This window comes from Amblyomma americanum, chromosome 4, assembly GCF_052857255.1.
Source record: "Amblyomma americanum isolate KBUSLIRL-KWMA chromosome 4, ASM5285725v1, whole genome shotgun sequence".
In the NCBI taxonomy this organism is placed as follows: domain Eukaryota; kingdom Metazoa; phylum Arthropoda; class Arachnida; order Ixodida; family Ixodidae; genus Amblyomma; species Amblyomma americanum.
Window position 1 is genome coordinate 194,248,588 of NC_135500.1, and position 15,159 is coordinate 194,263,746.

Sequence of the window (15,159 nt, forward strand, 5' to 3'; positions counted from 1 at the left end):
ACCGCAACAGCACGTTGCTTACGTACTGTCTCGGACAGTACAGAGTGTAGTGCAACATACCTGAATCCACTGCAAGCACAGTCAGCTGGTAGCGGTCCTTGACCTCTCGGTCAAGTGACTGCACAAGGGAAAGTTCTCCACTGGAGCTGTTGACACGAAACAGACCCTGGGTGCTTTCCTCCAGGCGGTAGTAAAGCGGGCCGCTGGGTAGCTGGTCGGCATCGTGGGCATTGAGAGTGAGAAGCACCATGGGAGTAGCCGCATTTTCCACTACATGCAGTTCATAGGGCGAGTCAACAAACGCGGGTGCATTGTCATTCACATCAGTCACGGCTACGGTCACTGTGGCTGTGTCGAAGCGAAGCTCTGTACCTTCGGCACCGGCACAGTCTTCTGCCTGGAGAGTGAGCAGGTAGCGTGTCCGACGCTCATAGTCAAGAGCTCGACGTACTCGGAGTACTCCGGTGTCCTGGCCAACTTCAAAGTCATGGTTCGGATCACCCGCAATGATGGAGTACCGCACCTGACCCGACGCACCCTCATCCTGATCAGTGGCAGATACCTGAAGAACACTCGTGCCAAGGCTGGCATTTTCGGACACTGCAGCACTGTACTGCCGTGGGTCGAACACAGGGCTGTTGTCATTTTCATCAAGGAGTATCACCCGCAGCCTTTGCGAAGCAGAGCGCATGGGATGCCCTCGGTCACGAGCTGTCACAAGAAGCTCGTAACTGGCTCTTTGCTCCCTGTCCAGGGGACCTTTGACTCGAAGCAGGCCGTCGACAGGTCCCAGCGTGAAGCTGTGTTCGGGAGACAGGCTGTACTCGACGTAACTGTTACGGCCCTCATCACTGTCCACAGCTTTCACTGCCATGACTATGCTGTTAGCCGGTGCATTCTCTTGCACACTGGTCACGTTGGGTGTGACAAACTCTGGTACCATGTCGTTGACATCCTTTAGCACTATGGTGACCTGGACGCTGCTTGAAAGGCGGCGGTGGACTTCTATGGCTTGGTCAGTTGCTCTAACAACGAGGCTGTACAGTGACTTCTTCTCCCGGTCTAGTGGCATACGTGTTATGATGGTGCCGTTGGCTTCAATGGCCAAGTGGCCATCTGGGTCACCCTCCACGATACTGTACACAATGCGGCCATTGTCACCTGTAATGCATGAAATACAAAGCCAGAGTTGTGTAAAAACAGCTAAAAAGGCAAACAAGGCCCCCAAAAAAATTTTTTACAAACATCAGTCCATACATTGCAAAAAGTAAATTCAAATACAAAACTGAACTGAACTCATTTATGATGCCAAAGTTGACATGTTAAAGCTAAGGAGTCCAGAACTAAAAGTAGTCTACACCAGAATGTATTTTGTCCTCACAATTTCAGCCAATTGAAGTGTAATGAAAAGAAGCATTAATTATAAGGTAGTAATTATTCATTAGCATCCACCTAAGTGCAGCCATAGACTATAAAGGAAAACTATACAGCTTTCACAGAAACGTCATAGTTGAAGAAACATTTGTCCTGGTCCGGGGTTTGCACCTGGGAACACCACCTGCCCAGCTAGCCAGGACAGCTAGCAGAAGGTAGGCAGAGGCAAACTGATCAACAACTCGAAGTGGGAACGATTTTGGTCGAATGTTTAAGGGAACCCCCATTTCTTCAACTACAAAGCTTCTCTGAAACCTGTATAGCTTTCCTTTGTAGCCATGTAGCTACGTTTGGGTAGATGCTAATGAGTAATTACTCCCTTATTACAAATCTACTCCACCTTGGGAGATTACCCCAAACATTGGACAAAGAACAAGTATTGCATGGCCCTGATAAAGCCTAGTATTATACAGAAAGTTTAAGTCTGCCACAGCCATCATTTATCACTTATAGCTGTTCACCTTAAGTGCCTTTTTGCGTATTGTGTACTTAATATCCATTAAAAACTCGGTTGTCTAACATGTTCATCAACAACTTGTTTTTAAAGCATTGGTCATATTTCTTTGCTTTGTCACCAGTGATGTTTGTTGAGGTTCATTTGTGTCGGATGTGATTTTAACATCTTTCACTGAGTAATTATTTTTTAATATAGTTTTGATTTTGACTGGAGTGATTTTTCACAACGCTTTGCATGTGCTTGCTGCATTGTTTCAATGAAAGTACCGCTTCGAACTACACAATTACAGAAATGGATACTCACCAGAATCAAGATCTGTTGCACTGACGCGCAGTAAGCTGGACCCAACAGTGACATTTTCAAACACCTCATCGCTGTAGCTCATGGGGTCAAAAAGAGGGGCATTGTCATTCAGATCCATCACATTCATGTATACAGTAGCAGTCGATGACAGACTGGGAGTTCCAGAATCTTGTGCTTGTACCACAAGTACATAGTGCTGATGCTGAAAAAAAGAAACATTATTGCAGTGTAAAGAGGTTGCCACACAAGCAACAACCAGGACAGTACATCAGTGCCCCAGTGTTTCTGCATTACCACAGATTACAGCTGTTAACCTAACATACACTCACAGGTTACTTCCATTTGTTGGAGGGCTAAAGAGGCATGGAAATGGAAACTTTTCAATATAAAATGAAACTTTCTATTCATTTCTAGAGACTGATATTTTAACTGAAATCATTAAAAATTCAACAGAAAGTTTCGTACATAGCTGGTCTGACTGGCTGCTTCAACGGCATAAGGTTATTTAAAAGCAAATTTACAAAATCAAAAACTTTTGCGTGTTTCATTACAATCTGTCCTTTTTTATGAGCTTCAAGACGGTCATGCCTAGTCGCTGAATATGATATTTTCAGGATCAGTTAATTAAGTATCAGCCACAATTTAAGCATAGAAGTGCTGTCTCTACAAATCAGCAGCGCATACGCTTAAAGCATGCACTGCTGAATGGGTGCAAGAATGCCAGCACCCAATTTATTATGTGTGGTGCTGTCGGATGCATACCTGTTCGTAGTCCAGGTGCGATGTAAGCGTAAAGACGCCAGTTTGGGGGTTCAGGGAAAAGACGTCATTGGCCCAGTCGCTCAGTACCGAGTAGCTAACCTGCCGGTTCAGACCCATGTCAGTGTCCGTGGCAGACACAGCTCCAACCTGTGCACCCCGCTGTGTGTCCTCCCACAGGTCGAATGAGTAGGCAGCTTCACCAAACAGTGGCAAGTTGTCATTTGTGTCCAGTACCTGCACCAACAGCACGAAATGTCTGGGTCAGATGCTCTTATTGTAGACTCTCATGTGGAAACAAAAATGATTAATGTATAAACATAGATATACTAATCAAAGATTCGGATTCACGATCTTGTCGCACGTTAGTCTAGCACCTGATTAGCCAGCATGTTAGCCTGATGCCATGGCCTTAGCAATTGAAAGGATCACTCAGAAACAGGCACGGCGGTAAAGGCCCCTTTCAGGTGTAAGGCAAGGTCGCATGAACTCATCATAAACTTGCCTGACTCACAAATGCTTTGGCTTGACACATAGCTCTTGATTGGCCGGCGCTTTGGCTATCGTTTCAAACACGAACTGAATTAGCGTTACGAACAGCTAGCTTAGTGAACATGGTGAATCTGGCCGCCTGTTTCGTTAAGGTACTAAGCCCTGCAGAGTGCATTAAGCAGACACACAAAAAACGTAAATCCTCGCCTTCACAACGAATGTTTCTATTGAGAATTGCATATACCTCTTATCTACAATTAACATACTGGTCTGCAGCAGAACCAATGAGATGCTTAATTGTGCCTTTCAGTCGCATATTCCTTTTTCTGTTCATACTAGTGGATGATGTGCCGGGGCCAAAGAAAACAAAAAAAAAGACGAGAGAAGGGATGGGGGGGGGGGGGGGGGGGGGGGGGGGCTTCAGGAACTGCCGTGCTGTTCAGGAGCACGTAAAAATGTCCGAAATGGGCACAGAAGTCGTGAAGCGCGCACTAAATGCATCGCTGGAGGCGTAAAGAGGCGCTGCTACAAATAAAAAGAACAAGAAAACGCCCTCTCTTCTCCTGAGCCTGGCTGTAAATCCGCCCCTGCAGTCCGCTCAAATGGCATGGACCGCCCCCTTGAACGACTGGGGCAGCTTCTCCGCAAAACTTCTACCGGTTTGGAGCACGTGACTGGGCCCGACCGGCCGCCTTTGCGCCGCGAAAGCAACGCGCGTAAATATAAAGCGACCAAACACAGCGCAAGGAAGGCGAGTGTCACGCTGCTCTCTTCCTGCGAACGGTTGTAAACACGCGTGAAGCAGCAGCCGCGAGGCACTCCTTCCACGGTCGCGGAGGAGCCAGCTCTGCTTCGTGCATGGCGGCGTCAGAGAAACGTCCAGTTAGCGTACCTACGGTACCAGAGAGGCAATAAAACGTATATGGGACCGATTTACGGTGTCTGGAAATTAACTCTCGGACACTCGCGGGCCTATCGCACAAGGAAGGAGGCGTATAATTTCGCATTTCCAACGAGCGAAGGCACAGGCGCGGCCACGCGACGGCTATAACTAGTACTCGTGAACGGATCACCGTGACCTAAAAAAGGGCGCACTCGTGACACGCACTGCGAAGAGTTGGGATGACGCGGCGCGTGCATCCATTACGGAATACTCCGGACGTTACGGAAAATGGAGCGAGGCGTCCATTACGAACGCTTAAACGCGCCTCCGTTAACCACTGATGGCGGGTTCCATTCAAATGGTCATGGACAGAGGCACAGTCCATACGGGACGCTGCCGTCTAATGCGCTCCTATACATGACTGTCCTGAGCTGGCGACTCAATCCAGTCTCGTGCCAGACAGTTTTCCACGTAGACTGCCTTGAGCATCGCCCCATTCGTTAAGAATAAAGCAATGAAGCCTTTTATTGAGAAGTACCAAGATTGGCGATTTCATTCTATATATTGTAAGGAGGCGAACATGCAGCCCACACGTGTTTTAGGATTTTAGCTTCTGTGCGAGAGAGCCCAAGTTATTTGATCCCCAAAAAATCCACCCCAAACATCCCCCTTGAAGCACCGCTTTCCCATGGAAATTTGAAGGAACTTCGCTCATGTGCAGAATATACGGACATGCGCTGACATCTCAGCTCGAAATGAAAACATATCACGCCTTATAATACGCTATTATAGCGGCTTACGTCTTCTCGCACTGGTTACGTATCACGTATATCGTTGTTACACGTGATGTCGGTTCATCATCACGACACGCATTGGCGCCAGTGTGGGTATATGTTCCTTTCTGATGTTCCCGTTTTCTGTGCGCTTTACCCAGAAGGAAGGTACCAACTATAGCCCGACCATATAGCTATACGACAGACTGACGACCTCGAGAGCTTACCTCGATGGTGACCAGGGCCTCTTGCGACTGGATTCCGTCAGTGGCGGACACGTGGAACTGGTGCTGCGCCTGCAGCTCCCGGTCCAGGGGCTCGGCCAGCACCAGGGCTCCGCTCAGCGGGTCCACCTCGAACCGGCCACCGCCCTCGGAGTCCTGCTGGCGGCCGGCCACGATGCTGAAGCGCACGCTGCCCTCCAGGTCCGGGTCCTGCGCCTCCAGCACGGCCACCGTGGTGCCCACGGGGGTGTCCTCGGAGAGTGACAGCAGGTACGGCCCGTTCTGGAACCGCGGAGGGCTGTCGTTGCGGTCCAACACGGTCACCGTCACCTGAGCACACAGAGACACGGTTCAGTTTTTTTTTTTCCCACCAGCAGCCGAGGGAGAGAGAGAGAGAATAAAACTATGGGGACAGTTAAGTCACCCCAAGAGTGGAATGCGATAGCATTACGTTCCACATTTGCCACAGCTTCTGTCGCAACTTCTGTGTGTGTTTGCGTCAGTTTCTTTGCAATTGTCGGTCCATCAACCGCCATATTCGGACTGCTAGCTGCAGTAGCTGGTATCCGCTATGCTGTGACGGTGCCGACGCTCGCATATAGCACGTACACTCACATACCGGCGGGATGATGAGTGTACGTGCCCACTGCCCACCGGAGTCATTGCGATCCTGGTGGGCAGTTTGTGATGACGTCACGTGACCTCATGACGTCATGTGACCTCTCTCGACCAGTCATTAACAGCCGCCCGCCAAGGTGGGCAGGTTGCAATGACGCCACAAGGTGACGTGAACTCTCTCGACCAAACAGGGTGGCCCATTACGGCAGGTTGTGATGACGTCACAAGGTTACATGACCTTTCTCGGCCAGTTAGAGAATTTTATGACGCCGGACATCGGCGGGAGTTAGAGAATTTTATGACGCCGGACATTGGCGGGATTTTGGTTTGACTCTAATTCTATAGATTAAAACTTTATTCGGCTGTCTATTTGCGCTCCGCTTCTCGTCGGGGTCCACACCGGTTGCTGGGGGACAACGTACGCTAATGGTGGTGAAACTACTTCACTATAAAGTTGGGTTTACCCAACGTTCGGTGGGTTAGGACCCACGTTTTTCAAAGACGAACTCCCTGCATCTGTGCCCTCACCGCTTACTGTCACGGAGGCTACGTATTGTTCACTTGATACTCTCTGTAGCAGTGAGAGTCGCACGTCTTCCATCGTATTCAAAGCGCTCAGATTGCACTCGTGTGAGTCTTTACAAACGCATAACTCATTCCGTAGACGAAAAAAAGGGCGGCAGTTTGGTTCAAACAGCGATGAAATGTAATAAAAATTCCACATTGTAGCTGCTGTCGTCTAGAGCTTGCCTTTGTTTTTTTTTTTAATTAAGCGAAATTTCTTGCACACTATTCAAATGCCAAACGATGTGTGTGCTCACGGTACAAAAAAAAAATAGTCGTAAATACACCTTTTTTTTTTCCCCGTGACTTTGTTCCAAAAGTATCAGATAGGTAGCTCTATCCGCGTAAACTGAACTAATGGCTTGCAGCTTATCATTACTGAGACGGGTGCGCAATAAAATTTACATAGCACGCACCAGTGCCAAGCATTGCACACCATTGTCTACAAAAACGTGAATGTACGCGTGGGCCTTAGTATGAGACGGAGGCCACGTCGAGAGAAGGTATCGGAAGACGCCACTTTTAGACACGTACTTGCCTTCCTAACCCCAATCCAGACAGTGCTGTCTGCTTCGTTGCGTGCGACGCAGACAGCGCCAGCCTGGCGCCTCCGTTAATCGAAACAGCCACAGCGTTTCACCGGACACTCACGCAGGGCAATTAACCCGCGCTCCGGAGCGAGAACCAAGCACGTCGCGCCGATCGCGCAAAACGCACAACTTCTGCGTATTCCGAGAACGTGCGTCTATTGCACAAGACTACGTGGTATACGCGTTATTTCACCTGGTTTCGCTTTAAAAGCCGTGCAGCGCTGTGGAAGTTACACAACTGCCATGAGCTAATCATGAGCCAGATTCTGAACGCCGTGTACAAGGACGACGCGTGATTCGCTGGGGGCCAGGGCTCTCGTCGATCAATGGCTTATCGCGATTGGTCCCCGCATAGGCACCGGCTCTGTGACAACTGATGAACAACGAGGTGAATGCGAGCTCTGGATCGCTGCTGTCAACTCTAAAGGCTTTCACAACACAGCGTGATTTTAATGGAACGAGGAAAAGTTGTAGCTGCAAGCGCGCATCGCATAGCGTGCATTCTTCGTTTAAGTGCGAGCACGAATTACACGCTCCGCGATAAGAGAGCGCGGACTTTATCGCTGTTTTTCGCGGGAAAAAAAAAGGTAAGGGAGGAAGACATCGTGCGTGAGCGGCGGCGACCGAGGAGGCATCGACGCTAGCTGCTCCTTTCGCTCGCTGTTCGGCGAAGCGATCGATCCTGTTCCGGTAGCACAATAAGACCGACCCTGATTCTCTCCGGTCACGAGAGCGCCTGCTCTTCTTCCTCCCACGGATTCCTTCCTCTTGTCTCTTCCCCGCCCGCACTCTCTCCCGCCATTTCCTTTCTACTCTTTATCTTTTGCACGGAGTAGCCTCTGCCTCCATTACTTGGTTTTAAACCAGCCAGAGAGGAGAGGGAGGCACGCAGAGTCGAGTCGGAGAGGACGCCACAGGCTGGCAAGCCGAACCCAGCGCATTCGTCATCCATCATCATCGGCAAACGCTCGCGCGTGAGAGTGATTGTCTCTCCCCCACCGCCCACCCCTTCTCCCGTCCCGGCAAAACTTCGCTCCCACCCCAGGATGAACCATTTGTGCACGGTCGGTTGGTGGCGGTGATGGTGGTTGTGTGGACCGACTCCTCGGATCTGCTGACAAAACGTCCTCTTTTCAACAAAAAAAGAAGGGGGGGGGGGGGGGGGGGTCTCAAGATTTTTCGCTCTTCCCGGAGCGAGGAGGTGACAACGAAACTTGCACCATACCTCAGCTTTTGCCCCCATACATGAATGTACCCGTTCTGAGACCTTGACCAGTGCCACACGGACCGCAGGTCCCTGGCGGACATGTGCGCATGCGTTGATTTCGGCTGGCCGTAGCGATGTGCGGTAATGCAGCGTTAAAACCCTGTATTGTGCTTGTGCAGAACACGAATAAACGCGAGAGTTTTAGTTCGGGACATAATGCGACGCCGTTTACTCGAGAGAGAGTCCCGCATACGACGAAACTCGCACTTCCTCTTCATTGGTCACGTGACCGCACATGGCTGTGTCTGCCAAGCAGTGCTTCGGAACGCAGAGACTTCGTCACCAGACTAGTAATACTATGGTGGGACTAGAAAAAAGTAACAGGGAAAAACGTGCGTCACCAAACCTGGCGGCCCTTGGCATTCAGCTCTGTTTTGGAGAGCGAACGGCCAGAAGTGAGTCTTTCGTGCAGGCCAGCATCTTTCCGAGTTCGGCCACTGTTGGGCTGGCAGATGGTAGGCTTCATGCCGCACGAAAAGTTCTCTGAGCTCTCTACAGCGGCAGCCGTAAGCCGCAATGTAGTATCTCGTTTGTTTTCATCAATGTCGCCGTGAACACCCCCTGTTTGATATGTTTTTGACTGTTCCGGGCACCCGCTTCGTGGAGACAGGTGAGACATTCCATCGCAAAGCATGCAAATACTTCCACTGCCTTAAACCATGAACCTCCGGCCGAGGTCACGGAGGAGGCAAAGCAGCGACGCCAAGCTGGAGCCATTCGCGAACAACAAAAGTCGTTTTCATCATCTCGCTCGGGCCCCCTCTTGCAGCGGCATGCAAACAGGCCCTCGCACACTTTGGAAACCTCGTACCACGAGGCGCGACCGGCCATCACACCCAACGTGCCAGCATCCCTTCGCCAGCGTGGCAGCTCGCCAGAGGACACACGTGACGTTTACATTGTAGCAGAGCGCGGGGTTGAAGCGGCGTGAGCGGTGCCCCACCACCGTGCTGCCGTAGCTGTGGTGGCAGCAGCTTCGACGCAGGGCCATTGGCCGCCAACTGCTGCCTCTACGCTTCGGCCCTTGGAACCACACAAGAGGCCTGCCTCTGCGAACAACGCCGGCGGAGGGAATCCACTCGTTCTTTCAGAAGCGCGCACCCCCGCGCATGGGCAGTTGCTTCTGCTGCTGCTACCTCCACAAGCTGTGCACGGGACCGGTTCGCAGTTCTCGCTCGATGGCCTCAGCCTCAGCCCCCCCTCCCCCCTCGGTAAAGCACCGGCGGCGTGCGCTCTTCGGCGACCAGTCGGGGCCACACCTAGGCTGCTCGGCAAACCCAGCGGATAGGAGGTGTCCGGGACGGATCCCAAGAGGAGAGGACGTATGCCTGTTTTGCCTCCGTTGCTTGCCCTTGCGCACACATGCGTGTGCGTGTATGTTGGTGTGCCGTGGGCACACACTGGATTCTCAGCGGCGACGAATCTGGCGCGCAATGCACACCAGCAAGGCACACGGGCCCACAGCGGAGGGGGAGTATGAAGAAGAGGCAGGCATGTGGCGGCGGCGGTCATTCCGCACCTCCCGCGCCATCGTCTCCGGCGTCGTCTGCGGCCATGACTTGTTTCCTTTCGTGAGCGCGCCCCGCCTTCCACCCGGCTCCACCTCTGACCCCCGCTGTTTCCTGTTTCGGCGGCAACAGCGGGCAGGCCGCCCGCTTTGGTCTACGCGCACGTGTGTGTGGTGCGTGCGTGCGAGAATGAAACGAATGAAGGGAAAAAAATGAAACAAAAATAGAGGAATCAATAAAAAGAACGGAGAGAACGCGCCCCCCTCCCTCCCGTTTCCCTTCTTTAGACGTCGTCTTTGTGCGCCGCTTTATTTAAACCCCGAGGCGAATGTTTGCACCGCGACCAAGCCGCGTATGCGCCGACTCCTACCGCTGCTTTATTGCTGCTTCTGCCGCCTGCTGCTCCCAGCAGAACCCCCCCCCCCCCCCCCCCCCCCCCCCCCCTTCCCAAAGCTCTCTTTGTAGCCTCCCGTTTCTTTTCGCGTCTTGTTCGGCCCCCAACCAACTCCAAAGGCGGCGGTCTCGGAGGCATTTACACGTGAGAGGCCGCTCGCCATCCATCAGAACTCTCTCCCCACACCCTCCCCGAAGTTTCTTTCTCCGTGTTTCTTCACTAGACTCGCCGATTCCTTTTGTTCTGGCCGCGCCCTGATTAGTCACCCTCGGTGTAGATGAGATGAGCGGATAGCGGAAAGGCGCTGAAATTCTTTATGTACGTATACGTATTTCGCTGGTCGTTATTACCCTCGAGACCATTAGCGAGGGCAGGCCCGGCATAGTTCAGACAGAGTCCGTGTGCGGCGTCGAATGTGCATCGGTCTGAGTTCGAACACTGTTCCCGCGAATGGCGCCGGCCCAACCCGATGCTGGTGCTGGAAAAAGAACCACCTGGCCAGATCCGGCCCGGAATGGTCAGGACCTTCGTGCGGTTACCAAAACGAGTTTTGTTCAAAAAGAGACGTTTGCCCTCGGTTACCATGGGTTATAAACCCCCTTTCAGTGGACGTGCAATTTTTTCAGGGGCAAATTTTAGGGGGGGGGGGTGGGGGGGGGCGGGGGGGGATTTATATCGTGAACCCCATTTTTTTCGACGAAAAAGTACAAAGAATACATGTTTAAAATGGTACCCCCCCCCCCACACACACACACACACACACACTTTTCCGCCCACTTCAGGAGTGACCCATATAGCCTCTTCTGATTTTTTTCATTGGCTAACGACAGCACACCCCTTTACCGTGCTAAAGTCAAATGACCCGGTATGCCCTAAAGTAAAATTATCAATCATAAAACGGTTCGGAGCACATGATCATTTAATTATTCCCATAAATGTATAATTATTCGTTCGGTTTTATCTTTGGTATTAAATAAATGTTTCCTCCTCACTGTCGTTGCTTTCTGACTGCGATGGATCGATATGTTAAGCAAAAAAGATTTTAAAAGTTTCTCGCCCTCCGTTTGAGGCGACGAACTGACGGCTTAACTGCGCCCGTGCGATTACAAACGTGATACGACTCCATGGGAGAAGAATGGATACCGCATCACGTCTTTCACTTGACAGCTTGTTCGTTTGCATGCGTATGTTTATGCTATAACCTCTACTTAGTTGTACGTACAGCATTGTCTTTATGTTGGCTGTTGTGAGCCCGAGGACACGGGTTCGAACTGGCTGCGGTGGCCGCGTTTCAATGGAGGCGAAACGCAAGGCGTCCTTGCACTGTGCGCTGTCAGTCCACGTTAAAGAACCCCAAGTGATCGAAATTAATCCGGAGCCCTCCAGTACTGCGCCCCCTCATAGTCTGCTCTGCCTCTTCGTCTGCCTCCTGTTCTGTATAACTGGTTACCTCGAATTTGTTTGTTCTTGTCTTGCTTTAACTAGACCCATCCTTTTCATTGTACAACTGCTTACTGTTCTATAACTGTTTTATCTGGAAGTTGCGTATTTCTTTAAGTGCGCCCCACCCCTGTAAAAAGCCCGGTTGGGGTTGACAGTACTATCGAAAATAAAAAAAAAAAACTCTCCTGCATCGGCAAATCGAAACTATGACCGTGGTTACCACTATTTGTGCGTTCGCCTACTCGTGCTGCTCTCACTTTGTATAGTGACGTCATGTTGATGCTCTATTGGTCCACTGACCTGAATGAGAACTCCCGCCCATCCTTCGCAGATTGTTGCTTCGCCCCGGTAAGGGCGAATGGCCACAGGTGCGATGATTTCAGGGTTCCCCATATCGCTCAAGGAAGGCGCAGCGATGATCACGTTCCTTGTGCTTTTTGTGCGCCGACGATGTAACGAAACTCCGTCGTTACACAGACAGGGGAAACGCCTTCTCGTTTGTGGCGTTGCCTCCCACCAGCCCGGTGACTCACGCGCGGAGGGCGCACATAAGCGGCTTCTAGGAACAAATTAACGTCCGTTCCCTGTGCGGGCCTGCTTGCTGGGAGCGTTCCCTTGCTCGGGCCGTTGGCTAGCTGTCTAGCTGCGTGCCTCCGCGAACGTGAGCGGTGGACCGTGAGAATCGCTTCGGGGAACCCTATAGCGGGAGAAGGCGTCGGAACCGTGGGGGGTGAAAGGGCAGAATCACGCGGCAAATTCGTGTTTCGCGGAGTTGGGCACAGGTTAACCCTGTTGCAACTGAGAGAGAAATTGAATTCGTGGACATCCACGAAATAAAAGCAATTCCTCTTGGAATATACTGCACTTCGTCGCGGATGCAATAAAAATATGGTTATAACGAAGCACTGAAAATAATGGAATAACTTACCCGCTTTAGCGCCTCTTAGCTACAAAGAAAAGCTGTGCAGTTTTCTCAGATCGTAGTTCGCGAAAAATTGATCCTTGTCCCAGAACTCGATCGAGCCATGGGATCACCAATAGCCACGCCGAAGCAGTTACTGTTTTCTTGTTCTTCCTAGCTTTATCCAGCTTTCTTTTCATTCTTCTATTTTTTCCTGCTCTACAGACAGTCCGCGAGAAACGCCAACAGCAATCCTGTCCTCGTTTCAAATGCTATGCATGAGTTACGTTCTGAAGCGGATTTGAAGGCAAGGCTTGAAAGAAAAAAAATCGTTAGTGGACAAGGTTGCTCATTGCTTACAGATGGAAAAAGATAATGTTCCTGCCTTGTTATTCAATAACAGGTCACTCGACCGCTCCCCAGGTCTGGTCGTGTACTGAAACAAACAGCCCTGTTTATAATCTTCTCTTCACTGGCGCATAGCGAGGATTCTGTCTTTCGTTTATTGTATATATGGCGGCGGGGTCTCTCCTTCCACGTAGCTTCGCCCACGGCGGGTGCGCCCGGCTACACAAATGACACGCAGTAGTTTGTTCACGCAGTCTCTAACCGAGTAACAACAGCGCAGGAACGAGCGCGGCCTGACCTTTGCTTTAGTTGTAAGCGTATACACACAACGCCAGGGCGTGTAGCAAAGGCGACGGTAGGCCTGATTCATGCGTGACAGCTGGCAATCTCCAGACAAGCGAGCCAAGAGCACGCGACATCGCGCGGCGGCCGTGAGCGCTCGCAGAATCAACAGCCGTTACGACCGCGACTTCGACTATATATATAAAGCCATACACGAACTGCCTATAGCCGTAACCAACGAGCCCCGCTTTCATGATCGCATTAGCTGTCTGAGGTAAAAGAAAAGGCAAAGCGTTTCTTTTATTATGGGCCTTCTGTAAGTTTAGCTTCCGACCCTTACGAAAATTTCTTTAGTCTATAGACCTTCCATCCATAAACCTCTGTCTATAAAGTCTATAGACTCTCTATAGACAAACCCTAGAGAAGTCTATAGGCAATACAAATCCTATAGACAGTCTATAGACATTCTATAGGTTTATGGCCATACACTTTTAGCAGACTTTTGTGTATAGACAGTCTATAAACTTCTTATAGACCATTTTTGCAAGGGGAAAAGAAGAAGGGAACAGGCGGCCGGATGAGATGCAGTAAGCACCGCAGATCCTGTGGCCGCTGCGTTCAAAACGTGAGTGTCCTGCGGAAGAGGGAGGCGCTGTAGACGCGTGCAAGGCTCTCACGATTTCACAGGCCGTTGCAGCGCACAGGATGGCGCCCCAATAGCGCGGGCCGGGTCAATAGGGGACAAGGAAATACGCCGTTTCATGATAGACTCGTCCGAGAGCGCCATTGTGTGCAAACGAAGCAGCACCATGCGCTTGGGCGGGGTCACCGCGAGGCCTCGGTCGGCGTGCGTTAATCGAGCGAAGCACCGGCTTCCTATATACACTCCTCGCGCATCGAAGAACTGGACTGTAGTACGGAGGCGATAGAAAAAACAAAAAGAGAGCATGCATGCGCGATTTAAGCAGCTCGCGCGTGTAATAGGATTGTCGGCCACGAAGGGGGAGAAAAAAAAAAAAGACAGCGGCTCGGCCGCAGCCAGTGGTGCGTGACAATCGGGCCGCCGCGAGGCCAAGAAAAAAAGCGAGAGGAAGTGCGCCAATTTGGGCGTTTTCTCTTTTTAAGCGGCACAGAGGAGGTCCTCCCTGGCCCGCTCGATTAATCAGAGCTGCGAGTTGGCGCGACCTGCAAACACGCATTGTTGGGATGCGCACAGTGCGTGGGAGGAGAAAACGTGAGTGCGCTTAACTCTCGTGATTTCCGGTAGGACAGTCGGTGCGCGCAAGACCTCGGGGGCGCACCGGCGTGTAGCAGAAGCAGGTATAGGCCGCACTAGCGCGCACTTCGCGCCACCATGACTGCATGCGCTTGGGCCCACCCACCCACTCGGCGTACTCCCACTCGAACAGCGAAGAAGGAGAGAGGGAGATTGAGGGGGAGGGGGAGTACACAGACGGTCCCAAGGTTCCCTCCGGAGAGGGAGAGAGAACAATCTCCGGTACCCACCGCTCCTAGCCATCCTCCCCACAACTCGCCATCGGTCAGCGCTTTTCGGCCTGAGGACCGACCCTGCAGGGGACCGGCCAATCCCTTACAAAAATTTATTTAGGCAGTCTATAGACTGTCCACAGACTTCTGTCTATGAAGTCTATAGACTCTCTATAGACAAACCCTAAAGAATAGTCTATAGGCAATACAATCCTATAGATAGTCTATAGACAATCTATAGATTTATGGCCATACACATTTAGTAGACATTTGTCAATAGACAGTCTATATACTATGAATAGACAAAAAGATATGTCTATACGAAGGCAATACAGTCAATCAGAAGTCTATAGACTGTCTATAGACCCTTTTTATAAGGGTTAAGGTGGCTTGGTGCATGTCCTGGGCTGAGAGTGGACTGAGAAGCCAAG

The 15,159-nt window shown here is 51.1% G+C and overlaps 1 protein-coding gene across 1 annotated transcript in view; it reads right to left on the reverse strand.

Annotated features, from left to right (window-relative positions):
* The window catches only part of LOC144128941 (cadherin-related tumor suppressor-like), an 86,911-nt gene that overhangs the window by 18,799 nt on the left and 52,953 nt on the right, over positions 1 to 15,159 (reverse strand). Inside the window, 4 exon segments of the mRNA XM_077662764.1 lie at positions 61 to 1,161; positions 2,195 to 2,396; positions 2,957 to 3,190; positions 5,329 to 5,655. Of these exon segments, the coding sequence (XP_077518890.1) occupies positions 61 to 1,161; positions 2,195 to 2,396; positions 2,957 to 3,190; positions 5,329 to 5,655 (1,864 nt within the window).